The 26,617-nt window shown below is 42.7% G+C and overlaps 1 protein-coding gene across 3 annotated transcripts in view; it reads right to left on the reverse strand.

Annotated features, from left to right (window-relative positions):
- Nucleotides 1-25,246, reverse strand: part of LOC118365935 (dedicator of cytokinesis protein 4-like) — a 151,051-nt gene extending 125,805 nt beyond the window's left edge. For all 3 annotated transcript variants that reach the window (XM_052491883.1, XM_052491884.1, XM_052491882.1), the window contains exon 1: nucleotides 25,052-25,246. In XM_052491883.1, the coding sequence (XP_052347843.1) occupies nucleotides 25,052-25,088 (37 nt within the window). In that variant the 5' untranslated portion in view covers nucleotides 25,089-25,246. The remainder of the gene's footprint in view (nucleotides 1-25,051) is intronic.
- Between the last annotated feature and the right edge of the window lie 1,371 nt (nucleotides 25,247-26,617).

The raw sequence follows: 26,617 nt of genomic DNA on the forward strand, positions 1-26,617 counted from the left end.
TTATCAGTAGCGTTTCATTATTATTCAAGTTACCTCTAAATATGTGTCCAGTATATAAATGAAGAAAAATGTCAGATTGGGAGAGGATTTTCAAATTGACACAACTTAATGCATCAGACTCAAAGTAAATATGTGCAATTTCACTATTGCGTCACAGTTCGTTAACCGTTTTTAAAAAAAACATTTCTTTACCTTTTCGTATTGTTTTTGATGTGTCCATTTTGTTTCAAATGTATGTTACTGTTGATTTATGTACAAAGGGAAGGTCACAATTCTGTCTGTACACTGGTTCACATTGATAAGCTTCTTAATAAAAACCTATTTGAAAACAAGCCATTACACGTCGTTATCATCATGGCATTTCATTATCATTATTCAGGTTATACATTTTAAATCTACAAATTCTGTAGCTCAGTTGGTAGAGCATGGCACTTGTAACGCCAGGGTAGTGGGTTCGATTCCCGGGACCACCCATACGTAGAATGTATGCACACATGACTGTAAGTCGCTTTGGATAAAAGCGTCTGCTAAATGGCATATATTATATATTATTATTATCTATCCCATTTTGGAATTGACACATAATTAGTGCATGACGGAGTCAAAAATAAATATATATGCCTCCCTTGACCTTGTCTGTTGGCTTTTCTGAATTTGTATTTGTTTGTTGGGGATCCTATTTTGACGCACAAATACATTCACATTAAGTCCGATGGTTTCTCTCAAAACGCCCGAAAATATTCGCACAAACCCTGCTGCGGTGGTAATTCTATGGCAGTGGCATATGTTCTTCTACAAGAAATATAGGCCAATAGAGAGAATCGGCGAACTCGCACACGCACACCCCCGTAAAAAAAGGACCCGTCAATCAAAGCCACCAGCGAATGTCAGACACAAGAGCAAATATTTATCCTTTCCTTAAAACTTTTTTTTTTTAAACCTAGACTTTCCGAAAGCAGGCAATAAGATAGTGAATTGACGAGGGAAGTATAAAGGGAAGAGAGGTATGAAATTGACAAGGGTCAAAATAGAAACTAATACACGCAACATGTCCATACCCTATTTATCTGTGACGATTCGTGTATAAATCAAGAAAAGATTCAGTCTTACACCACGCCAGGTTGAGAGGTTTGGCGCATCGTCCATTTGACACAACCTTAGTGCGTTTATAGGCCTCAGAGGCAGAACGACCTTGTCGACTGCTGTTGAATAATTAATGAATGGTCAGACACATCCAACCTTATTTTATTTTTTTAAAGAAGAGCGATTTATTTATTTACTGGAAAAATGGAAAAAACACTGGAAAAACAGGCATTGTATAAAAGAAAGTCCCACATCAAGTGCCGTAGGCTAACGCATCTACAACCCCTGTGCATCTAGCGGCTTAGCTGCTGGAGTATCAACCTACAGTTGGAAAGAGGGGGAGATGTCGACAGTTTACTAGACAGACTAAGTTAGCGAAACAATTGCTTCTAATCATGAGTAAATACTCCCGCTATTAGGTAGAGTTCATCTGCATGAAAATAAAACGTATAAAAAGATTGTGTAGGCCTATTTCAATTACATCAAAACACATCATTTGAAAAAAGGCATTTTGAAAATACGTTTCACTCAGTCAACAGAGTATTAGTCTGTACACCTAAATCTGCACTGTATTTGGGTCAAGCAGGATTGAGCGTGTGGTGTGTTCAGTTCCACAGCAGCCTATGACATTACATCACCCAACATGCTGTTCAGTTCACCCATCAGTGGTTTGGTGACGGAGGAAAAGAACACGTTCCAAATGACACCCCATTCCCTATACAGTGCCCTAAAAGTAGTGCACTGTAAAGGAAATGGGGTGCAATTTGGGGACGCAACCAAAATGAAGGCCAGGCAGCCTGCATTGTAAACAGAATCAGAGACGTTCCAGTACACCCAGATTTCATAATCTGATACCTCTGGTTATAGGGGTGCCAACACTGTTTGTTTTAGCATTAAGCCATTCATCCCGTCAGAAAGGAGCGCGAGCCATGACCCTTGAGCACAGTGGCACTAACACAACACAATTTTGCAATGGTTGCATCCCAAATGACACCCTATTCCCTATATAGTCCACTGCATTTAGTAGGGCACCATGAAGGTAATAGGGCACTATTTAGGACACATTCCAGAACCACAGGCGCTGGTATAGCTCATCATCAATTTACATCAGAGCAGTGAAGGATAACAATGTTTTAATGGACTGAGAGAATGCTGTTGTATTACATTAAGAATATATGTATGTATGTATGTATGTATGTATGTATGTATGTATGTATGTATGTATGTATGTATGTATGTATGTATGTATGTATGTATGTGTGTATGTGTGTGTGTGTGTCTTCAGAACTTGTCCACTGCAGAGTCTATACAATATGGTGACAGTGAAAAACAGAAGTGAAAATTAGTGGTGTCATCCAAACCCCCCCAAAAAAGACATTCCCTCCCCCCTCCCTGACTGCCAGAAGATGTTTCATTTTTGTTTCCTCTGTGGAAAATGTGTTCCTCCTCGATAGCGCAGGGACGAGGTTGTGGAGAGGCTCTTTAAGCCTTAGGTATGAATCAGCCATCCATCTGCTTGGATTTAGACTAATCAATAACTTCCACCCTGGCATCCATTCGGCCCACTGACACTCTGAGGTGTGGTGTGGACATGAGCCTGGACCTGTGGCAGAGCAGTCATGGGGATGGGATAGAGGCACATGGACATCATGGACACACCAAGTACAGGTTCTTAGGTTACAATGGACTATTGTTGAATAAAATAATATTCAATGAAGTATGAGAGAGAAACAGTGAAAGGGCTAAAGTAAACTACAGTATTACATTTACATTTAAGTCATTTAGCAGACTGGTTAAGCTTGATTCCCAACAGTATGGCCCTCTGTGCTGGGAGCTCGTTCACGTGGTCTAGCAATCCTCTGAGGCGAAGGGCTTCAGCTGTCTGAGTTATTTTGCTGTGCGGCGCTGCCGGTGCATGCCGTTGGTGGATCGCGCCGGATTATTCAAGGGGCCGAGGAACTGTGCGAGAGAGCCACGACGGAACCGCGAAGACCGCCATTGGCTCAGTGTGAGAGTTCCAGAGTTCCTTCAGGAACGGAGATCTGTTTGTCAAAGCCAGCCACAGAGACAGGAGGCATAGCCAGCAGCCACAGAGGGGTGGGGAGGGGAGAGGACAGGAGAAGAAGAAGAACACAGCACAGCCAAGCGAATGCATTCTCCAGCTACCTCACAACATAGTCGTGATTAACTGCTACTCAGCTGTCATAGGAGTTCATCTCTCAAGGCTCTGCTTCGGCTTGCGGAGTAACAGCTCGTTCACACATTCGCTGCCATTACCAGCCAGAGCCTATCACGCTTGCAACTAATACCGGGCTTCTCATTTAGTTCCATAATGACTCAAGTTTATAGCTAGTCCGGTCAAAATGATTCTATTTTTCTGGCCGTTTAAATTGGGAGGGAAAACCGTTTTGCCCGAGTGGTCCCAGCTGGATGACTTAAGACGCAGGGGCGATTGCTGCTCCTGCAGTGAGTCAACGTGGCTAAGCTCTGCTAATTTATTCATGCCGACCGAGGTCCACACAGCCAGGCAAAATCAATAGAGGAAAGTAAAGCGAGGTTGAAAAAAATTATTATAATGAAATTCAGTGCCCCAGTTTCCACCCTGAATTGGGTCAGCGGCAGCCATTTACACCCTCAAACTGCCTGTAATTAAACAAAACTAGTTAAAAGCCTCGTAGAAGGCTGAGGATGTGGAGGTGTTGGGGGAAATGGAATGGGAGGAAAAGGGGAGGTTGGTTGGTGTGATTAATTTCCTCTTTGTTTTACTCTCCCTCACAGTCCCTCAGTACGAGGTGTATAAGAGTGGATAACAAAAAAGAAAAGTAGCCTAATTTGTGCATGTGAGTCTTTCCATCTTTACAGCTCCCTGGGGGCCAAGGTTGGGTTGGTATGAAACCTCTAATGAGCTGCTCAAAGCCAAACCGGCACAATCCTCATGCCAACGCAGTGCCTGGCTAATTTGTCAGTCGATCCCTTGATAGGAGGTATACGGGACTAAGCTGCAAAATGTATTCACATAGGACAAGGCCTTATTGATGATCAATTGACAGAAGTGGTTGACTTACTTTCTGTATCTCAACACACTCAAATATGTGCAACAACACAACCCAACACAAGCCCCTCATCCACAGATCCAGCTGGGGATGAAACCCAACACTGGGCTACAGATGGCTCAGACAGTGTACCCCTCCCCTCTCTGTAATCCTCGCAGTCCTGCAGGTAGGATCCAGCCTGGCAGGGTGACAGGCCTCGGTGTGGCCTATTGTCAGAGCTGTGTTATGCTGACTGGGCTGGGGATGGGGAATCCATTCAGGGGAAGGTTCTGCCCTTCTCTGCTGCTGTCCTGTTGATAGGATAGTCCTAATTCCTTGGCGGCACTGGTGGTGTGAGTGGAGGGAGGCAGTAGCCTTCACACCGCATTAGGGCCAACATCAAAGAGGATTATGGCACGAATCCAGATGAAAACCAACCAGGAGAGATTTAAACACCACAGATGGGAGCTGAGGATGAGGATGTCTGGAGTGGGGGGGGCATTCCTTAGGTAAATTGATGAATTACTAAATGAATGGCCTGGATTCAGATTCCTATCAATTCAATCATCAGGTTATTATCCTGGCCTTGACTTCAGTATTAACCAGAAAGATTCATACTGTATTTTCTGGAGAAAATTAAATAGGGGGGAGGGAGAATGACACTGTTATGATGTAAATACCAGGTAATACCGTGGTAATGGAAAACCAGTATGAGGGTTTGCCCTCGGCTAGAATGAGACGCAGCCGAAGAGAGAATATATGTGCAGAGTTCAAAAAGGTGCTCGCCCTGGGGGCACCAGAGTGGCACAGCGGTCTAAGGCAATGCATGTCAGTGCTAGAGGTGTCACTACACTAGAAATATATCTATAGAAATATATATTAAAAATGAAAAAGGAATAACCCAATGAGGCCGAGATGCAAATTAATTTAATCCATGCTCAAAAGAATACAAAAAAGTGCATGTTGAGATGTAAAATAAATAAAACATTTTAAAACATGTAAATACGAGGTCGTTGGGCCTCCCGAGTGGTGCAGTCTAAGGCACTGCATCGCAGTGCTAGCTGTGCCACTAGAGATTCTCGGTCCGAGTCCAGGCTCTGTCGCAGCCGGCCGCGACCGGGAGACCCATGGGGCGGCGCACAATTGGCCCAGTGTCGTCCGGGTTAGGGAAAGGTTTGGCCGATAGGGATGTCCTTGTCTCATCGTGCACTAGCAACTCCTGTGGCGTGCAGGGCGCAGTGCACGCTGACACAGTTGCCAGGTGTAACGGTGTTTCCTCCGACACATTGGTGCGGCTGGCTTCCGGGTTAAGTGGGCATTGTGTCAAGAAGCAGTGTAGCTTGGCTGGGTTGTGTTTCGGAGGACACACTGCTCTCGACCTGCACCTCTCCAGAGTCCGTACGGGGGTTGCAGCAATGAGACAAGACTGTAAATGCCAAATTGGATACCACGAAATTGGGGAGAAAAGGGGGGTAAATAATACAATACTAGGTCCTTAGGTTGTAAGATATATATATATATATATATATATTCAATTACATAATTGCATTGGACAAGAATGACAAATGATCTGCCATTTATCCATCAATACTTGGCTGTTACTATAGAGTCAGCAAGACTCATGGTAATTATGCACCAACACAATGGGCTGAAAAAAATATTCATATTTCAAAGATGATCTAGGTCCTTAAACCATGTAAAAGGTTATTATAAGCACAAGAACATCGAATGGTGGCTTCAACTTGGTTTTCCATACAAAGCGTTCCTTTACAAAGGGAGCCTGGTCTTTGGTGGCTTTCTCATTGTAAAACATGATACAGTAACCCCTTAACATCTCAAATGGCTACACTGACTATCTACCACATGGACAGACTTCAGTGTGTTTGTGTCAGGAGCATGTTGTGTATTTAGTCAGACAATGCCCTCATTATTCTGACATATTTTAGAATGTAAAAATAAATGTGAATGTCAATCCATAATGTGATTGGGTAAGGAGAAAGTAGTTCCTTTTCATATAAAATGTAAGTTCTTGAAAATTACAATTAAGTGCTTGAAAAAGTCCTTGAAAGTCCTTTAATTTGACTTGCCAATGTCTGTGTGAACCCTGTATAGGCGACTTGCTCAGCCCGAAAATTAAATACAAAATCATCTGCTATTGAAATTATACATGTATTATTGACATTCTTGTCAGATCTTGGTCCGGGACAGCATTTATTTTGGGCCAGAAGCTTTGAGTTAGCACTGGCCCGGTGTGCCTGAATGTCGATCCCTGTGTGTGCGGTATGCGTAGGGCATTATACAGTGCATTGGGAAAGTATTCAGAGCCTTTGACTTTCTCCACATGTTGTTCCATTGCAGCCTTATTCTGAAACGTATTAAAGAAGATTTTCTGGAATTATAGACATTTTGATATAGGGACAGAGCGAATATTTTCCCAATTTCAAGCTAGCATCCTGCAATTTTACACGTCATGGGGCGGAGATCATTTTTTATTTTAAAAGGTCATTTCCTACAATTATACACATTTTGCAATGGCTTATTCCTTGTTCTTATGTGGTCTGAGTCACTCAAACATTATAACAAAATCAACGGGTGTTCCATGCCATGCCATTTTCGAATTTCAAATTCTCTCCGACTGCCTTAGTTTTTATTTTGGGGATTGTTAGTTCTCCAAAGAGGATCTTATTAAAAAATATATAGGGCCATTATCTTTTCTGAATACATTGTCTGGTTTTAGTCGTTTAAGTTTAAACTGAAAACGTTTTACCATCCAGAGAATGATTGCCATTGTCACTGGGTGGTAGAGGTTTTACCTAAAATAACTTGTGTTTTAATTTATTGAGTTGACTATTCCTCCGACTGTTACCCGCTCCACTTAGTCTCCTACTTCGCCTGTCTTTTGGAGCTTTTTTTCCTGTCTGAATGGTTTATCCAGCTAAACAGACAGCATTTAAATTTAAGGCGGAAACCAGAATTCTGTTAGGCTTTTCCTACATAATAATAACCTGGTTCTCTCTCAAGTTGTTTGTCTTTCCTTCCTCGTCCCTCCTCCTTTTCATCATTGATTGAATGGGGGCTTCTTTTTTTTGCATTTCAGCATCAACACCAAAGGTTGGCACTGCAAAGCATTCTGGGATGCCCCTTTTGATTCCCGGTCTTTTTTACTGGCTCTGAGGATTCCTTCAATTGATTCATTAGGAAGCTTTTGTGTCTGTCATTTAACAGTCTTTGTGTGTTACACATCCACACCCTATTAATTACAAAACAAGGGTGGATTGTTTGCTGTCTTAAGAAAAAATGTTTGTTTTTTTATAAAAAGAGTAAGAAGTAAGTTATTCAGCAGTGGCTGACCTAGACAGACATTATCCCTGTCTGGCCTCAGAGATTTGATTAATTAGGAAATACTGTACTGAGTTGCCTCTGGTCTGGCATTTCAAGTTCATACAGTATGTGGAGCGAGGGTGTCCTCTACTTCACATCTCGGTATCGTGCATATCTGATGAAGAATGTAACATGACACTTTCTCCCTCAAGGTAGCTACACCAATAAGAAGCTGCCACAGTCTGGCCTGTTATGATATTGCCGAATTGCACATCTCTCAGACATGTTACATTCCAGTTCAAACAAACGTCAGACTGGGGTCGATCCTAGTGCTGGTGTCTCTTACTCTCTCTCTCCCCCGACCGATGGGTCACTGAAACCAACTGCAGTAGGACGTCTGCTAGTGAAGTGGCCCGCTTTGCTCACAAGCCCTTAACCCCACGAGCCCTTTCCTCTCTCGCTTTCCTTTTCTTATCCACCTGGGTCCCTTTATTTTACTCCTTCACTTCCCCTCGGGGGTGAACATTTAGTCATAAGCGTCTGCAGCGAAGTGCATTTCAGCAAAAAGTCTGTGTAATGTATACCCTTTGTGTGGGCAAGTGGGCTGGGAAGGACTGCGGCAGTCCCGCTGTGAGAGCCTTTGTGTGGGACGTTAATGCACACTTTTTCCATGTCATGACAGATGGAGACCCGGGGCTATAGTCAATGCAGCAGGAGGGGAAAGAGATACTGTATGCACAACACTGGAGAAACACTTAGTTTCTATACAGCCGACTTTCTGTGGGTTTCAGTGGAACCCATTTGGTCGCAACAAATATTCAACAAATTTGGTAATAATTGATAATGACCTGGCGTCTGGCCCATAATGGGCCTGCATTCCATACAGAACCAGGCATACCCATTGATTTGGATAGATTTAGTGTAAAAGCAGATTTCAAAGTGCCAAGTGTTATTTTCTGCGGAATACTCGAGGGCAGAATTTGAAGGGGAAAAAAATGATAGTTGATACCATGACAACAACAAAAAAGAATGTGGGAAGAAAGACTACTTCACCATTTTTTTCAGGTTTTCGCTTTCAAAAATCACACCTTTTTTATTTATAGAAGTCCAAAAAAAAATGCTTAAACCACATAAGGGGGATATTTAACATAACAAAAACAGAAATACCTTATTTACATAAGTATTCAGACCCTTTGCTATGAGACTCAAAATTAAGCTCAAATGCATCCTGTTTCCATTGATCATCCTTGAGATGTTTCTACAACTTGGAGTCCACTTGTGGTAAATTGAATTGATTGGACATGATTTGGAAAGGCACACACCTGTCTAGAATAAGGTCCCACAGATGACAGTGCATATCAGAGCAAAAAAACAAGCCATGAGGTTGAATGGGATTGTTCGTAGATCTCTGAGAAAGGATTGTATCAAGGCACAAATCTGGGGAAGGGTACCAAAACATTTCTGGAGCTTTGAAGTTCCCCAAGAAGCCTCCATCATTCTTAAATGGAAGAAGTTTGGAACCACCAAGACTCTTCCCAGAGCTGGCTGCCTGGCCAAACTGAGCAATCGGGGGAGAAGGGACTTGGTCAAGGAGGTAACCAAGAACCCGATGGTCGCTCTGAGAGAACTCTGGAATTCCTCTGTGGAGATGGGAGAACCTTTCAGAAGGTCAAACATCTCTGCAGCACTCCCCCAATCAGGCCTTGGTGGAGTGGCCAGACAGAAGCCACTCCTCAGTAAAAGGCACATGACAACCTGCTTGGAGTTCACCAAAAGGGAACTAAAGGACTCTGTCCATGGCCTGAATGCCAAGCATCACATCTGGAGGAAACCTTGCACCATCCCTACGGTGAAGCATGCTGGTGGCAGCATGTATTTCAGTGGCAGGGACTGGGAGATTAGTCAGGATCGAGAGAAAGTACAGAGATCCTTAATTATAACCTGCTCCAGAGCGCTCAGGACCTCAGAATGGGACCTTCCAACAAGAAAACAACCCTACGCACAGAGCCAAGACAACGAGCCAAGACAACGCAGGAGTGGCTTCGGGACAAGTTTCTGAATGTCCTTGAATGGCCCAGCCAGAGCTTGTACTTGAACCCGCGCGAACATCTCTGGAGAGACCTGAGAATAGCTGTGCAGCGACGCTCCCCATCCAACCTGACAGAGTGGAGAAGAATGGAAGAAACACCCCAAATACAGGTGTGTCAAGCTTGTAGCGTAATACGCAAGAAGACTTGAAGCTGTAATTGCTGCCAAAGGTGTTTCAACAAAGTACTGAGTAAAGGGTCTGAATACTTATGTAAATATGATATTTCTGTTTCTTCTTTTCTTTGTCATTATGGGGTAGATTTAAAACCTGACTAGGACAGGAGTTCCGCTAGCGAAACGTTGTGACAAAATTGCCGAAATTGAATTATAAATATTTAACTTTAATTCAATCAAAAGTAGAATACACAAAATGAAAGCTAAACTTCTTGTTAATCTTGCCACCATGTCAGATTTCAAAACGTTTTTACTGCGAAAGCAAACCATGCGATTATCGATCAGCAGACGAAACATGACGTACAGTTACAGCCAAGTAGATTAGTCACGAAAGTCAGAAATAGCAATCAAATTCATCAATTACCTTTGAAGATCTTCTTTTGGCAACACTAAAGATCACGACGAAACAAATTGTTGTTTTGTTCGATATAATTCATTTTTATAGCCTAACACGAAACATTTTGTAAACGGCTTGTGTCGTAAATTCAGTGTCCTTCAACTTTGGACGTAACATTCGATGTAATTACTCTAAACGGATATTTATCGAGCCATGTTTGGTTTCATTGCAATCCTTTTCATTGCAATCCAGACTTCATGGTTCTTTTCCCAGGACATATTGACCGAAAGGAACTGATTTGAACACACCAAACTATGACCTCATTGCACACCAAAGATATGACCAGTTCTTCGTTGATTGACTGTATTCCGGACCAATGATCGTCTTGAAATCTAGCTTGGTAGATAGCCAATGAGCCGAGGTAAACGGCAACATGTAATGGTTCTATCCGGGAAGACTGGCCTTTGTGGGAAACTCGAACGTAAACACAGCCATTCGCCATTGAAAATTCTACTGGAAGCAGCCACGCTGGTTACGGGCAGCATTTCTGTTTTGAGAGCATTTTCAGAGAAGATTCATGGCGAGGAAATCTTTAAAATCAAATACAAAATATACAGATCTACACGATATCATTGAAGAAATTGATAGAGATAGTGACAGTGAATTACTCCAAGATGATTCGGACAGTGAGAATACTTTTGATTCTCAATCTGAGGAGATGTTCCTGTATGGAGAAGATTCTGTGTTGGATTGGTGAGTAACTTTTTTGAAATTAATAACATCAAATATTATTCATTTGAGTTGTTTTGGAGATATTTTAATTTTATTTGTGGGTGCATGTCTGTGTGTCTGTATATATTAGATATTTTTTACATGTATTTTATCTAAACATGGAATGGATGAGCTCCCCACCATACTGATTGGGTTCCCTATTCTATATATAATCTGTGTCTGTATTTCACAGTCCCAGTGATTCTGATTGGGAGCCCATACTGCCAAGGAGCAAATCCCCACTGAAGCTGGTTCATCCAGCCAGGCCCCTGCTGTCTCCTGCACCACACCTAACCCCCGCCTGGCCATCAAGAGGTGTGAAGTTGGTGACAAAGAAGCGGAGGAAGGGAAGCGTGGAACCTGCTGGCAGAGCGGAGGAGGGTTGTTGGCACTCTGTGCTGGAGGAGGACATGGCCCCACCACCTCCAATATTCAGACCAAAAAGGCCTGAAACCTCAGCTGGACATGACCTCCAAGTACAGCCCCATGCAACTATTTCAGTTGTTTTTCACCTCGGCAGTTGTTGATTCCACTCATAAGTCCTGAGCTAAGCAGGCAGGCAAGAAAGAGACATGGAAGCCCATTTCCTTGTCAGATCTTTTTTGTTACCTTTCTATGGTCACTTACATGGGTCTTGTAAAGCTGAAAACCCTGTTTTCCAGGACAACTGGAAAAAGTGCACCCCTCTATCAACTGCCTTTCCCCACCACGGTCATGTCATGCAAAAGTTTCTGACAATCTCAAGGGCGCTTCATATCAGTTACCCAAAAGTTGACGAGGACAACGAGACGAAGCGAGACACGGCAAGGTTTGATAAGCTCTGCAAAATTAAACCTCTCTATCACAACATCGTTGAGGACTGCAAGACCTATTTTCAGCCCGCCCAGAACCTTTCCATAGATGAGAGGATGGTAGCCTAAGGCCAGAGTTGGCCTAAAACAATACATGCGTAACAAACCAACTAAATGGGGTTACAAACGGTTTGTTTGGGCTGATTCTGCGCGTGCATACATGCAATTTTTTCGTCTATGAGGGGAAGAGCAGTTGTGTGACCGGTAAGGGGCTTCCGTTATGGAGTTATTAGATTTTCAGCTGCTAGGGAAGGGCTACAAACTGTTTGTGGACAACATCTACACAAGCCCTAACTTGTTCACAGGCCTGAGCAAGCTGGAGATGTGGGCCTGTGGCACCATTCGGACCAACAGAGTGGGATTTCCGAAAACCAGGGTGAACGACATGCCTAAGCGGGCTGGGCAGGGTACCATGAGATGGATCCGAGAAGATGGCCTGCTCCTTGTGAAGTGGATGGATACCAGAGAGGTGGTGATGTGCACAACAATCCACAAGTCCTTCACTGGTGATCACGTCATCAGGCGTGTGAAGAAAGCTACTGGGGCATGGACCACAAAAAAGGTCCCCATTCCAGCTGCTGTGAAGGACTACAACAAGAGCATGGGAGGTGTGGACATGTCAGATGCGCTGATAGGCTACTATAATGTTCTCCACAAGACCATGGAATGGTACAAGACATTGAAATGATAAAACATCGACATTACTGTGGTGAATGCCTTCATACTCCAGAAGGAAATGGCTAAGAGCTGTGGACAGCCCCCCATCTCACAGCTAGCCTTCAGGGAGCTGTTCATCCAGGAGCTTGCTAGCTACAGCAAGACCACTGTAGCACCTTCTGTCCCCTCTACCTCTGTCCCTTCTGCTCCAACCAGTGGTGTTCACATGCCAAGATTCATCATTGCAGGCAGGAATGTGCCTCAGGGCAAAAAGGGCTCAGTAGGGAGGCTTCGTTGCGCTCTTTGCCACAAGAAATCCCCTGTCACCTGCACCACCTGTTCGGTGACCCTCGACTTCACACCAGAAAGAGACTGCGATGGGCTATGGCATCAGCAGCACAATATTGTATAGAGGACTGAGGGTCTTCAGATTATTGTACATTAAAAGTGTAAATAGTTCTCATTGTTATTTTACATTTTTTGAAATATTCAAATATTTATTTTTCTTCAATTTTTCAAATATTTTTTTTGAGGCATGTTAGAATAATTTTGTATATAGTTATTTGCATCAATGTATCACTGTACCAATTCGGCCACTTGGGTACATTTGGGGAAGTTGTGAGGGACACCTGGGTGACTTCATGCTCAATGGCATGTACTGCACTCATTCCTGAAGGTATCAGTCTGAAACTTTGGTCAAATACTGTTGCCCACTTATGTTCTTATTTGAAATGATCCCCAGCATCATATCTGAATGTTTGGCTGTTCTTGTTTATTTCAAAGATGCAACAACATTAAAAAGAAACTGCCTGTTACTCAGGCCCAGAAGCTAGAATATGCATATAATTGGTAGTATTGTATGGAAAACACTGAAGTTTCTAAAACTGTTAAAATAATGTCTGAGTATAACAGAACTGATATGGCAGGCGAAAACTCTAGGAGAATCCAACAGGAATGTGTTTTCTTTGTTTATTTCAGGTCACCACCGATTCAAAACACTTGTCTATGGGATATTCAAAGGAAATCCTCCCAAATTGCAGTTCCTGTGGCTTCCACTAGATGTCGTCTTTTCAGGCTTGTTTTTTTTAAATGAGATAAACTTCAAGGTGTTTCTCATTTGGACTGTAGTTTGGACTTCATTGAAGAAAACAACCATTTGCTGTGTAGCTGGGACCCTTGGGATTGCAAACAGAGGATGAAGATCTTCAAATGGTAAGTGATTTATTTTAATACTATTTCTGACTTTTGTGACGCTTCTGCTGGTTTGGAAAATGTTAATGATTTTGTATGCGGGGCGCTGTCCTCAGATAATCGCATGGTAATGCTTTCGCCGTAAAGCCTTTTTGAAATCTGACAAAGCGGCTGGATTAAGTTAACATTTTAAATGATGTATGACACTTGTATTTTCATTAATGTTTAATATTACGATTTTTGTATTTCGAATTTCGCGCTCTGCAATTTCACCCGATGTTGTCGAAATGGGGGTGCTAGCGTCCCACCTAGCCTTAAGAAGTTTTAAAACGGCAACATTTTCTCTTTAAAACTGCACCATTCAGCACTGCTGAAAAAAATCAACTGGTTATTACAACTGGTTCAGATACAGAGCTATTCTTTGCTGTGTAAGATTTCCGATGAAGCTATTTATTCTATCAGGAAATCGTCAATAGGCTTGCAATTCTAGTGTTCAATTATACTGAAAACAGTTCAACTGTTATTCTATTCTGGTCCTTTCAAACCGAACTGGGAACAACCCATGTAGATTGTTTAGGGTACCGTGTGTAGCATACTCCCTTTAAGGAGAACGAAGCCTTTTCAACCAGTGCACCATGTTAAAATTAATTGCAATTGGTCTAAATCCCCACTCAGCTTTTCACTGGGTGAAAAACAGCCATGGACCAACAGTGAATTACAATAAATCCCCTTTGAATGTCAAACTAACATTAAGTTAAACTGGCTTGTCTGTGTAAGACAGGATATAAATTACCCGAGGGTGTGTGTGTGTGTTTGTGTGCGTTGAGCCAGACCCTGAACCAGGCAGGCCAAGGAAACAGAGATCACACACACTGACAAGTAAGATGATGGCTTACAGCAGCCACGGTCAAACCATCATCTGCCCAGCCGCATCGAGCTGATTCATGTAGTGTGTACGATGTGTGCGTTCAAGCATGCGTTCCTCAGTGTGGAGGTTGCGTGCGTCCCTATGTGTGTGTGAGCGTGTGTGCGTGCAAGTGACGTGAATGGAAAACTAACACCGTATAGTGTGTGTACTGTGAATTGATCTAACAGATGGAAATGTAACACCTCACTAACAGCACAGGTAGTATCAAGTCAAACACTGGCAGACAAATAGATTTATTCATACTGTACGTGTGACAGTATGAGAGAGGGAAGAGTTTTAATCAGCAGGGTAAAATAAGAGTCGGTGATGCTAAGAGAGAGAGAGAAGAGACACACATCATTATCACTCACATGAAAGACAGCGATAAGAGCTGGGCAAGCAGAATAGCCTACAGTAAAATCATACCACGATGATGGATCATACTGCCTGCTTTTCCGAGCCAGAACAGCATTCAAACATCACCCTTCAACAACACGGATAAAACAGGAGCCAAGGACACGGAGAGCCAGGAAAACATGAAAGCCATCTGGCCTGATACATTGTACTTTCCCAACACAACACAACCCTAGAAAGAGAGTTTTTGTGGGTCGCAAATGGTAACCAAGAGGACCCATAGGGTTCTGGTCAGAAGTAGTGCACTACATAGGGAATAGGGTGACATTTAATTGGGACACAGACAGAGACAGCTTTGACACCTAAATGAATTGTGGCCAGGCACCAGCTCAGTGGTAGCGTTCTGTACTCAACGGAAGCCTTTGTGTGTCTTGTGATAGGAGCAGCAACCAGCTCCATGCCCAGTTATGATCATCCATATTCATTTGGGGAGCCGAATGGGGAGACGGGGACATAGGTAAATGCATAGAGATAGTGGGAGAGGTAGACGCCACACAGAGAGCCAGTGAGTTTTCACTACTACTATCATCCTCATTCGCTCCGTCTGTTTCTCTGCCCTAGAGAGAGACCACTGCCACCAGAACAACACCACTGAAGTGTCTGGGGAGGAGGAGGAATGGACAAACAGAGGGAGAGAAAGAGACAAATGGGAGGAAGACAGATGGAAAGACAGATACAGAGAGCGGTGGGTAAAGAGAGAAAATAACAAAGAGAGAGAGCCACCAGACAGCCAAATCAACAGACAGAGAGAGAAAGAGAAGAAAGGAGAGACAGACAGGAATGAGGGAGGGAATGAAAGAGAGGGATATCAAGATAAGAGATGGGGGAGAGTGTAACTTCCAATCTCTGCAAACAGAGAGAGAGAGAGAGAGAGAGAGGCAACAGTGGTAGAAGTTACAGAGACTTAGTGAGGGCGCCTCAGAACTCCTGTATCGGTCTCCTCCTGATACTGACATGAAGTCGGTCTGCCAAGAGGAGAGAGCCTTCCTGATGACTCTAACACAACCAGGACAGTGACTGCACAGAAAGGCCTGGTTCAACCTTAGCACAACCAAACCACAACAACCCATTTTATTAGGCATTCATAATGTATTAACAGCAAACCACTAACACATCTAACACAAGCATCACTGCACAGAAAGGCCTGGTTCAACCACAACAATTTATTATAAAGCCGTAGTAATGCATGAACAGCATACAGCTTGCTGTTCCTTTTAATAACTGAGGACAAGAGGTTGTCAGACGGCGAAGCCGAGTTGCTTATTAAAGAAACGCCATGGTGGTTATGGTGAAATAGATGGGTGCCTGGGGGTCACTGGTGTGCTGTGGTCACAGAGTTTCAATGGCTGCTGCGTCCCAAAATGGTACCATATTCCTTTTATAGGGCACATGGGGCTCTAGTCAATAGTAGTGCACTTTAAAGGGAATAGGGTACAATTTGAGATATTGGTAATGTACAGAACCCGTGATCAACACAGCAAGACTTTGATTAAACAGCCAGCCACTCAACACCTCTGGAAATGCAATTTTTTAGGGAATCGTTATTTTTTTGCCCCTTTAAAAACGAGCATGTGCACAAAAGCTCAAGGCATCAATAGTTCCTTTCACACGTCAATCTATGAATATAGCATTCGTTTCTGAAAGCGCTGGTGACAGCCTGTCATTCCTTCCACCCCCCACCTCCACTGTCACAGTGTTGATGAGCACGAACTGGGAGTTCCTAACGGAACACATCCCATTAACCTCTTACTGGGTTCACGGCTTGGTGTCAGGGAAACCACGGTGACCATACGATACATATACCCCTGGAATAGAAAGGCTACTTCATTACAATGTACACAACCGTTCAAAAGTTGGGGTCACTTAGAATCTCCTTGCTTTTGAAAGAAACGCACATTTTTGGTCAATTAAAATAACATCAAATTGAACAAAAATACAGTGTAGACATTGTTAATGTTGTAAATGACTATTGTAGCTGGAAATTGAAGATTTTTTTATGGAATTTCTACATGGGCGTACAGAGGCCCATTATCAACAACCATCACTACTGTGTTCCAATGGCACGTTGTTAGCTAATCCAAGTTTATCACTTTAAAAAGACTAATTGATCATTAGAAAAACCTTTTGCAATTATGCTGGTACAGCTGAAAACTGTTGTTCTGATTAAATAAGCAATAAAACTGGCCTTCTTTAGACTAGTTGAGTATCTGGAGCATCAGCATTTGTGGGTTCAATTACAGGCTCAAAATGGCCAGAAACAAAGACCTTTCTTCTGTAACTCGTCAGTCTTGTTCTGAGAAAAGAAGGCTATTCCATGCGAGAAATTGCCAAGAAACTTAACATCTTGTCCAACGCTGTGTACTATTCCCTTCACAGAACAGCACAAACTGGCTCGAACCAGAATAGAAAGAGGAGAGGGAGGCCCCGGTGCACAACTGAGCAAGAGGACAAGTACATTAAAGTGTCTAATTTGAGAAACAGACGCCCCACGTTATCAACTGGTAGATTCATTAAATAGTACCCGCAAAAGACCAGTCTCAACGTCAACAGTGAAGAGGCGACTCCGGGATGCTGGCCTTCTAGGCAGAGTTGCAAAGAAAAATCCATATCTCAGACTGGCCAATAAAAATAATATATTGAGATGGGCAAAATAACACAGACAGGGGTAGATTGGTATGAAGTGTTATGGACATATTCATTTAAGTTTGAGGTGTTCGGATCACAGAGGAACATTCGTGATACGCAGAAAAAAATGAAAAGATGCTGGGAGGACTGCCTGACGCCATCAGTCAAAGATGGTGGAGGCAATGCGATGGCCTGGGGGGTGCTTTGGTGGTGGTAAAGTGGGAGATTTGTACAGGGTAAAAGGGTTCTTGAAGAAGCAAGGCTATCACTCCATTTTACAACGTCATGCCATATCCTGTGGAGCCAGTTTCCTCCTACAACAGGACAATGTTGTAGGGCACAACAGGACAATGTTGTTCAGGGAAGAAGCAGTCAGCTGGTATTCTGTCTATAATAAAGTGGCCTGCACAGTCACCGGATCTCAAACCTATTGAGCTGTTGTGGGAGCAGCTTGACTGCATTTAAGTGTTACCGTCCCCAGTTTCTGTGTTATTGTGGGTTTGCATGTGTGTGTGTTTCAGGAAATTGCTTCCTGGATTCTTAAGCAGCTAATTGGTTCTGCCCCGTCGCTGATTGGAGCTCTGACCCCTCCCTCTCGTCAGGGGATACAGCTGTCTCTTCAATTACCAACTCCTTCTCCAGCTTGATAAAAGCCTGTGTTCCTTTGTCAGGGAAGAGAGCTTCTTTTTACATCCTCTGTTGATTTTTGTCGCGGTCAGTAAAAGTTTTGTGGATATTACTTTGTAGCCGCTCCTTCAGAGGTATGTGTATGCCAGTAGGACTTACTGTTTTTGATTATTGACATTTTTCACTTAAAGTATTGGTAATTATTCTGTTTCATTTGTTCCCGGGGGGGGCGCACACCTTGGGAGTGTTTAGGCAAGAGGCCTGCGGGAATACATAACCCGTAGTATAGAATCTGTCTATGCACACTAGGTAAGAACTGGGCGGACCACCCCTGTATTTTAGTTAGAGCGTCAGGTGGTGCTGAAGGCTAGGTAAGACCTGGGCGGACCATCCCCTGTATTTTGGTTAGAGTGCCAGGCGGTGCTGAAGGTTAGGTAAGTAGTGGGAAGGCAGGTAAGGTAGGAGAGGGGACAAATGTTGGCTTTCTTGCTTTGGTTCCATCCACCCCCTTTTCCCCACCTTACCGCGTGTAGCAATAAGAAATTCCCTGTAAAACGGTATTTTTCTCTGCCTCTGTCGTCCTTCCCCCACACCTACGATCACATACTTTTTCACTACACAGGGAGTTGAGCTGTAGCAGGTGTTGCGTTCCCTCCTCCAAGAGGCGTACGCAACAGTACATAAGAAATGCCCATCAAGCCAATCCAACTTGTGAGAGGTGCTTCAGGAAGCATGGGGTGAAATCTCTTCAGAGTACCTCAACAAATTGACAATTAGAATGCCAAAGGTCTGCAAGGCTGTAATTGCTGCAAATGGAGGATTTACTGACGAAAGCAAAGTTTGAAGGACAATTATTATTTCAAATAAAACTAAAGTAGGCATTTATATCAGTATGCTTTAAATATAGGGTCCATTTCAATAAGTAGGCCCTATAGGCCTGAAAGGAATACATTGAAACACTCCGAGGGGAAGCGGTTTCTACAGAACAATGATTAGGCTAATATCATCCCATTTTTAAAACATTGGCTTTGAAATATATCTATTTCACCGCACTGTCCTTTCAGTATCTGTTTTACAGTAGTGTAATCTTAATGTGCATGAATAGGACATACATTCATGCATGTACAGTGTGATGCCCTCTCCAGTCCAGTTGTTACCAGGAAACAGCAGCCCTAGCTACCTCCAGACTGCCCTGCCTTCAGTTTCGTGTGAGCTGCAATCCAGTCCACTCATTGGCTGGCTGCAACCGCCTAGCCTCAGCTGCATCCTTCCACAAAAACATATGCCGCCAATTAGACTGCGGTGGTGTCATCGAATCCAACGGGACACACACATTACATTGTATTCATATCAAAAGGCTGCCTCACCATGGGTGGGTGGGTGGGGGGAGGTAAACATGCTGATTTAGTAGGAAACAAGAAACATTTTTCCAGGGGGTTTTCTGTGTGTCTTTACATAATAAATGGGATATATATACATTTTATTATATTTTCAGTTGAAAGTAAATAGAGCTACAGTAATGGGATAACACAAACAGGCTACATGCAGTATTTTTCAATCCAGTCTAGTATTCACCAGCCATGTTAAATTGAAAGGTGTTGTGCATGATTGCCATTGTAAATAAACACTAAAAATCGCTGTTGGAGAGGAGGCATAACAAAACACTTAGTTGTCCCTGTCTACCTATAACATCAGCTAGGCTAAAATGTCAAAGGTTTTGCTCCCTCGTTCCCCCGATCCCACCGTCTAATTCACCAGGGAGCTCCAATATTGACTGGAGCAACTCCCTCCAGCGATCTCCATCCCTAAATGGTTGCCTGTGTCGGCCTGACCGCGGCAAGTAGATGAAGCCAGCAGAGGCGAGTGGATGAAGAAGAAATGACAAACTGTGGTGGCATTGTGTGGCCACGCCTCCCTGTGCCCCGGGACTATGTTCTTTAAGGAGGCAGGGGGGGGTGTAATATAATGAAGGAATGGGACCACAGGCCACCGTTCCCACTGCCAAACAACCTGCTAATCCCACAGGGGTAGGGGGTGTTGGGTGCGGTGGCCACGTCCAACAATAAGCCCTCCTGACACATGCCGCCAGGCAGGGCCCGCCACCCACCCCTCGGCCCAGTGACATCCACCCCCCCAGGGGGAGCAGGCGACAGCAGCCAGGGGAGAAGGACAGCCCCAGGCCTTACATAGACCCCCACTACATAGCAGGCCTCGAACTCCTCCACTCTACTGTGTGCATTGCTCAAGGGCCAGGGCCATTCAAGGGCAGCACTTTCCTACACACTACCCAAGCACTCCATTCTGTTTTTCTACCATTCGGTTGAAGGTATTATTTACGCGTTTCCATAGGCTGCTGTGGGTAAACATTGAGATTTCAAAAAGTTAATACTAGGTTGTGGTCATATGCTAAATACAAAGTATTTAGTTCGAATGCTCACTGGAAAATCATATTCAATACACACACACAAAGATCTAACGTAGCTCATTAAATTATGATGAGCAATGACATGCTTGATTGGCTGCAATACCAGTCTTAACAAGGAGAGAAAGGTCCCTTCTCTTCCTGTTAATCATCATTTAAGACTATTTGCAGGAAATACAATCTCCCAAAACAGAGGCAATGCTCTCTCTCCAAGGTTGTGGTGCTACATTGTTAGCTGTTGTGAGTTTAATTGATGGAGGATAATCCACTGAGAATTCCAGTAGTGCAGTGTTATGACTTTGGCCTGGGGGTAGGTTTATGATTGTCATAAATACCTCTTCCCTTCTTTTTCCTCTCTACCCTACTGATCTTACTTTTGCAAAACCCTTGGTTAACATAGAGATTCTGGGAACATCAGAAGGTGGGGGGAAATGAACTATATTCTGGTAATCCGACCAATTGAACATATGCGGTGGTACTTAATGAATATGATGTCAGTTCGGTTGTCATCTGAGACATTCTCATCAATGATAAGATGACAAACTCTACAGTGGAAAGTCTACACATCAGAGTTATCGGATTCACATGGAATTGCTGTTCAATTTAAATGTTTGAATATGAAATTATTCGTGATGGGATGAAATGGGATTTTAGCTTCTAAAATGTGAGATTTGAGTTTTCATATGGTAGGACCACTCAATCAGTGTGAAGGGACATGGGCTATAAAACTTTTCAAACACGCCCTCCTCTCCCCTCCTATATAAAGCCTTGACGACAATATAACCTCCTGTTGTGAGGACGATGGTCCAATGTCAGAATGATTCAGATAATAACTACAGAACGAAGCCAACATTAGCGTGAGCTTTGGTTGCGAATGGTATGAACTTTGAACTCTTATTCACTACAGAAGTGATACCTCCTAGCCGTTGAGTTAGCAACAGCCGCTGCAAACGAGGGTTAGGAAGGAACGGACCGAGTATCCTGTCTACCACACAACAACGTTTTTTTTTTACCTTTATTTAACCAGGCAAGTCAGTTAAGAAAAAAATCTTATTTTCAATGACGGCCTAGGAACAGTGGGTTAACTGCCTGTTCAGGGGCAGAACGACAGATTTGTACCTTGTCAGCTCGGGGGTTTGAACTTGCAACCTTCCGGTTACTAGTCCAACGCTCTAACCACTAGGCTACCCTGCCGCCCCGACGTTACTACAATGTATTCAATTTACCAGCAGAGACATTCTTCAATGGCCTTCCATCCATCACCAACCTACCGAAGTGCAGCTCAGAGTAAATATTTATTGCATTTTCCTTTTCCAAATGGGCGGTAATTTAGAATGCATAAGATACTGTATTTACGATAGCACCGCTTCGCCCTTTTCTCCTCAGTCTTCCCGCTCTTTCACTCAAACCCAGACCCTTCTCTTTTGTGTAACAAGCTGTCATATCTGTTCCGCCCGCTAGGGACGTTTTCCTTTATGATGTAATTTGAAATCAAGGTATGATTTAATTATGTGTATGTGAAATTGTGTGTGATTAGTTAGGTATTTAGTAAATAAATAATTAAACCCAATTTTGTATTGCTGATTCAACTTGTTAGCCAGGGTTCATGCCGATAACCAAGAATATACAACTTTCAGATGAGACTGAATTAAGATGACGATTAATATTGACTGCTATCGATGTAAAATATTACTAGGTCTTTAAGAGTTTATTCGGAAGATAACAGCTCTATAAGTATTCTTCCGTGGTGCCCCGACTCTCTAGTTGATTACATTTACATGATTAGCTCAATCAGGTAATATTAATGACGGAGAAATTATTTTATAGAATAGCATGTCATATCACTTAATCCGGCATAGCCAAAGACACGACACCAGTGTTCAAAAGGAACCACATGCAGTGGATATTCCAAAGGTGGGAATTCTGGTGAAAATATTCCCAGATAGTCTCATGGGTGTTCCTGCACATTCAGTCCTACTAATCCATTAGTCTACCATCCTTTCTCAATGTACACATTTCTATTCAAATTCCTACCGCATGTTTAACTGAAATACATTCCAAAACCTCTTTGATATGAAAATCTCTCCTCTTGGCAGAATACGATTTTACAGTAAAGCGCATCAATCTTGGTTACAAACCTGTAATCACTCAAATGGTGCACTAATGGGAGTCTTAATGCTGTACTGCCTTCATATACTGGACTCCATTCATATTTCATCAATGGTAGATGGATAGAAGGCTGTCCTCCTCCTTGGCTCTCCTCCCAAGCATGAGGCAAATCAACATCAAAGGCCAAATACCTCCCAATTAGGAGCTGTAATTCTAATTTCGCTCCGTGGCGAAAGATCAAATGGTTCGCACCAAGGATCCAAGAATCTCAACCCGTTTTGGGAAGCCAGCCCTGGTTTAAAGGGGGGTAAAATGTTCACTGAAAGTACCTCAAGGAAATCACATTTACAGTGCATACTATATGAATCATATTCAAATACTGTAGGCTATTATATCAATAGTACTGGTACGTCAAAGACATAATGGACAGCCATCTTGAGACTAAAGACCCTGGGGTGAAACAGCAAAAAAAAAAATAGGGTTTTGAAGACAGATGCTTCACTGAAACGTGAATCATCTCAAATAACACTGTGTTGAACTTCGATGTTACCGAGTGATCACGATCAATGGTGATCACAAAGAGTAATTAGCTGTTCGACAACATATAGCTATAGAATATCAATATGCTCCACATGTTCGGATCATCTGGAATCAAGCATGTGTGTGCATCCTATCCCCCCACCCCCATTAAAATACATTTGATTTGAACCAAACCGACAGTGACTAAGACTTTAAAGATGCTAATAAAAAAACATGTTTACCTCAACTATCTGTTCCAGTTAAAAGGTCACAACTCGTCAATGAAATGAGCCGCCTGTGTACCTATAAGCAAAAGGAATTTATAAACAAGGGACGGAGTCTTGATGATGAAAACACATGGTCTCCAGATTTCCCCACTCAACCTATTTCGCAGTCCAAAAGCATCCAAACAAACAACCAAATACAATACTATCTAGGGGTATATCTTCATCCAATCAAACATCATTCTGCATCATTAAAATACGTCCAAATGTAATTGGATGTAATTGTTTTCGCACTGCGTGTCCCATAACCTTTTAACCCGAGTTACAAAACATTGACAAATCACAACAGCGTTGTGTTGTTACTTTGCCCACTTAAAAATAACCGTGGGCTTACCGGCCAGTGTTGCGCAACAAGGAAACAAGTCTTTCTTCCCCAGAATCACCACTGTCACAGGGAGGAAGTCCCCTACTGCCCAACCACAGGCGCTAAATCTGAGCTAATTAAAAAAAAAGAGTCTTATTGCTCTTATTGAAAATAGGATCAAGACGGCGTAATCCACTTAAAGCCTCACTTGCCATTTTTAAAGACAATGACGGAATTTAAGCACTGAGAATACATGGAAATGTTACACAAACCCCCCTCCCACCTACCTCCACGGACTGGACTTGGAAAGGAGGTTCGAAATTGTGAACTGCAGCAATGTATCAAACTGAACTGCAGCAATGTATCAAACTGGAAGGGCTTTGGTTCAGTTCTCGGCACCTAGAGGTGTGACTGATAGGCCTACATAACACAATACGGCAATATTTCTGCAATGTTGAGATTTCAAGCAGTGACTGTTGGGGGCTGGATAAAGCATCCCAAACACTCACCCCTTCAACCAACAAATAGGCTTCGCTACCCTATTTTGGTCCACTGGGGAACGCATCTCAATAGGATAATTTCACAGAATGTGGGCGCAGAGTGAATACCCCCCCTTCGATTAGAAAATTAGAGCACTATTATTTAAACCCATAGCCTATCTTTCACTCGCATTGTGTTTGCTTCACTTTTATCCCTGGTTACGACACCCATGCCGCTCGGGAACAATAACACACTAGGACAGCTTCACTCGCTGTTTTCACTGAGAGAGACGAGATAAAAAGGTTGAAGGTTCAGTGGAATTCCCGAATACCAAAAACAATGTTACAGAACGCCAAAAAAATATATTATCTTGACACTTTATTTTCCTTTCAATTGAGGAGTACAACATAAATACACACATATAAAGCGCTAAATAAAAAATGTTTTGCACAGAGTATTGTGTTTTGTTTGCATCCATTCATTTATCAGACACAATGTAACAACCAACAGAGCATTGAACGCACAGAGTGCAAAGAGATACACTGATACGAGGGGCTCTATAGCCTCAAGCCACGCGTTAATTTTTATAGCTGTAAAACCATAATGTATTCATAGCCTATAGCCTACAAAATCCATGGAAAGCGCAAATACTCGTGAAATGCGTGGAAGTGGTGGTGCCTATGAAATAAGCACGCGTTAGTAACGGTTAGTAGGCTAGTGGTCGTTGTTATTTTTGATACTGTGTAACAAAATCAAACAGCAGCATATTCCCTATTAGTTTGAAACTAATTTTAATTTTGTGAGTAAACGAGAGCACCGCAGTTTTAAAACAGAACCAAAAAAAAAAAAACTTACCGACGCCGTATTTCTCGTGTTCTGTAGGTATCCACATATTTACGGTTGGTACATTGAAGTCATTTGTGAGAACAGCAGCTCAATTGAGATATTTCGTGCTGTATAACGCATTCTATGCTATTGAATTCCTTTCCTCCGCTCTGAAGTCATTGTTCAGATTGCAGGAGAGAGTGGCTACTGTATCTTCATAGTGAGACCGAGAAGGAGCTTTGCATTGTGGGGCATGTAGTAAAAACGAATGACGTAAACAAACCGAGAGAAAAAAAAGGACTCAGAGTCCCAAAAAGCAATACTGAGTACATGGATGAAATAGAGGACCACGGTATGAGTCATAATACCCATAAAACCTAGAAGTCAAACAGGGAAATGGTTCCAATAGTTTTTTCCACCATTCATTTTTCCCATAGGGGATTTTTAGGATGTGTAAGTAAATTCCCTCTGGCTATCTACTCCGATTTCAGAGCACTCTTGTCTGTGTGCCAGAGTGCAGAATAACTGATGAATTTACAAATGCTCAACACTCGGTGAATATGGCCAGTGTCAGTAAACGTCAGCAAAAAAGCTTCATTAAATTGTTGCTAACAGCATAGTTACAGTCACCAACTGTTAGTCACCAATGGATAACATGAAAACTGCCTAACCTGCTCTGATAGGGTGAGTAAAATGGTCAGAGTGAGGTGTTCTCTCATTTCAATCTGGAAGTAGCTAGCAAGCTAGCCAACTTTAGCCAGTTAGCTTGGGTACTTGACTGCCGTTGTGAGGTCAGAACGCTTTGAATATATACGAATGACAATCTGACAACGCTCTGAATTTACGAACACCCAGAGCACACTAATGTTAGCTAAATGTATTAATTATTTAATTGGCTAAATATCTTTAAATTGACAATTCTGTGGAACGTCTTGTGCAAGTATTAAATTGACACAGTAGTTGTTATCAAAGGTGTTAGCTAGAGATGACATGCAGGGATTTGTAATTTTGCATGATGTCTACTGTGATATTAAATAGCATTATCAAATCTGAGAGTAGATAGAGCCAAATATATTGATAAAAGTCACCTTGTCCTAGAGAGAATTGAATGGTTATCAAAACGTCACACCAGGGTTTATAAAACCCCTTTGGGAAAAATGAATGATGGAACTATGATTGGAACCATTACCATGTTTGACCGCTAGGTTTTATGGGTATTATGACACCTCCAGTGTGGTTCTCCACTGACTGACAGACAGACAGACAGTGTGAGAGTGTGAGATAGATAAATACTTTTTACACATAGCCAATATGAAATTGTACACCTTGTCAAAGTGTTGCCTACCATGTCTCCCAGTCATTGGAGATGGTAGGTGATATCCAATGGTTGCAGGTGTGGGGAGTAATCATTGACAACTACATTCATGTTCAAAACCAGTTTTATTTTCTTTTTCAGAAAATACACTTTGACTCAGTGTCACTTTGCACTTCACTTGTAGAAAAATTAATTGGCTCAAACTTAACGTTATATGGGTCTCTTCCCGCTCACCTTCTCATCCCAACAACTGAAACCAACTGATTGAAATACCCTCTGTG

The sequence above is a fragment of the Oncorhynchus keta genome, chromosome 33, assembly GCF_023373465.1.
Source record: "Oncorhynchus keta strain PuntledgeMale-10-30-2019 chromosome 33, Oket_V2, whole genome shotgun sequence".
Lineage (NCBI taxonomy): Eukaryota > Metazoa > Chordata > Actinopteri > Salmoniformes > Salmonidae > Oncorhynchus > Oncorhynchus keta.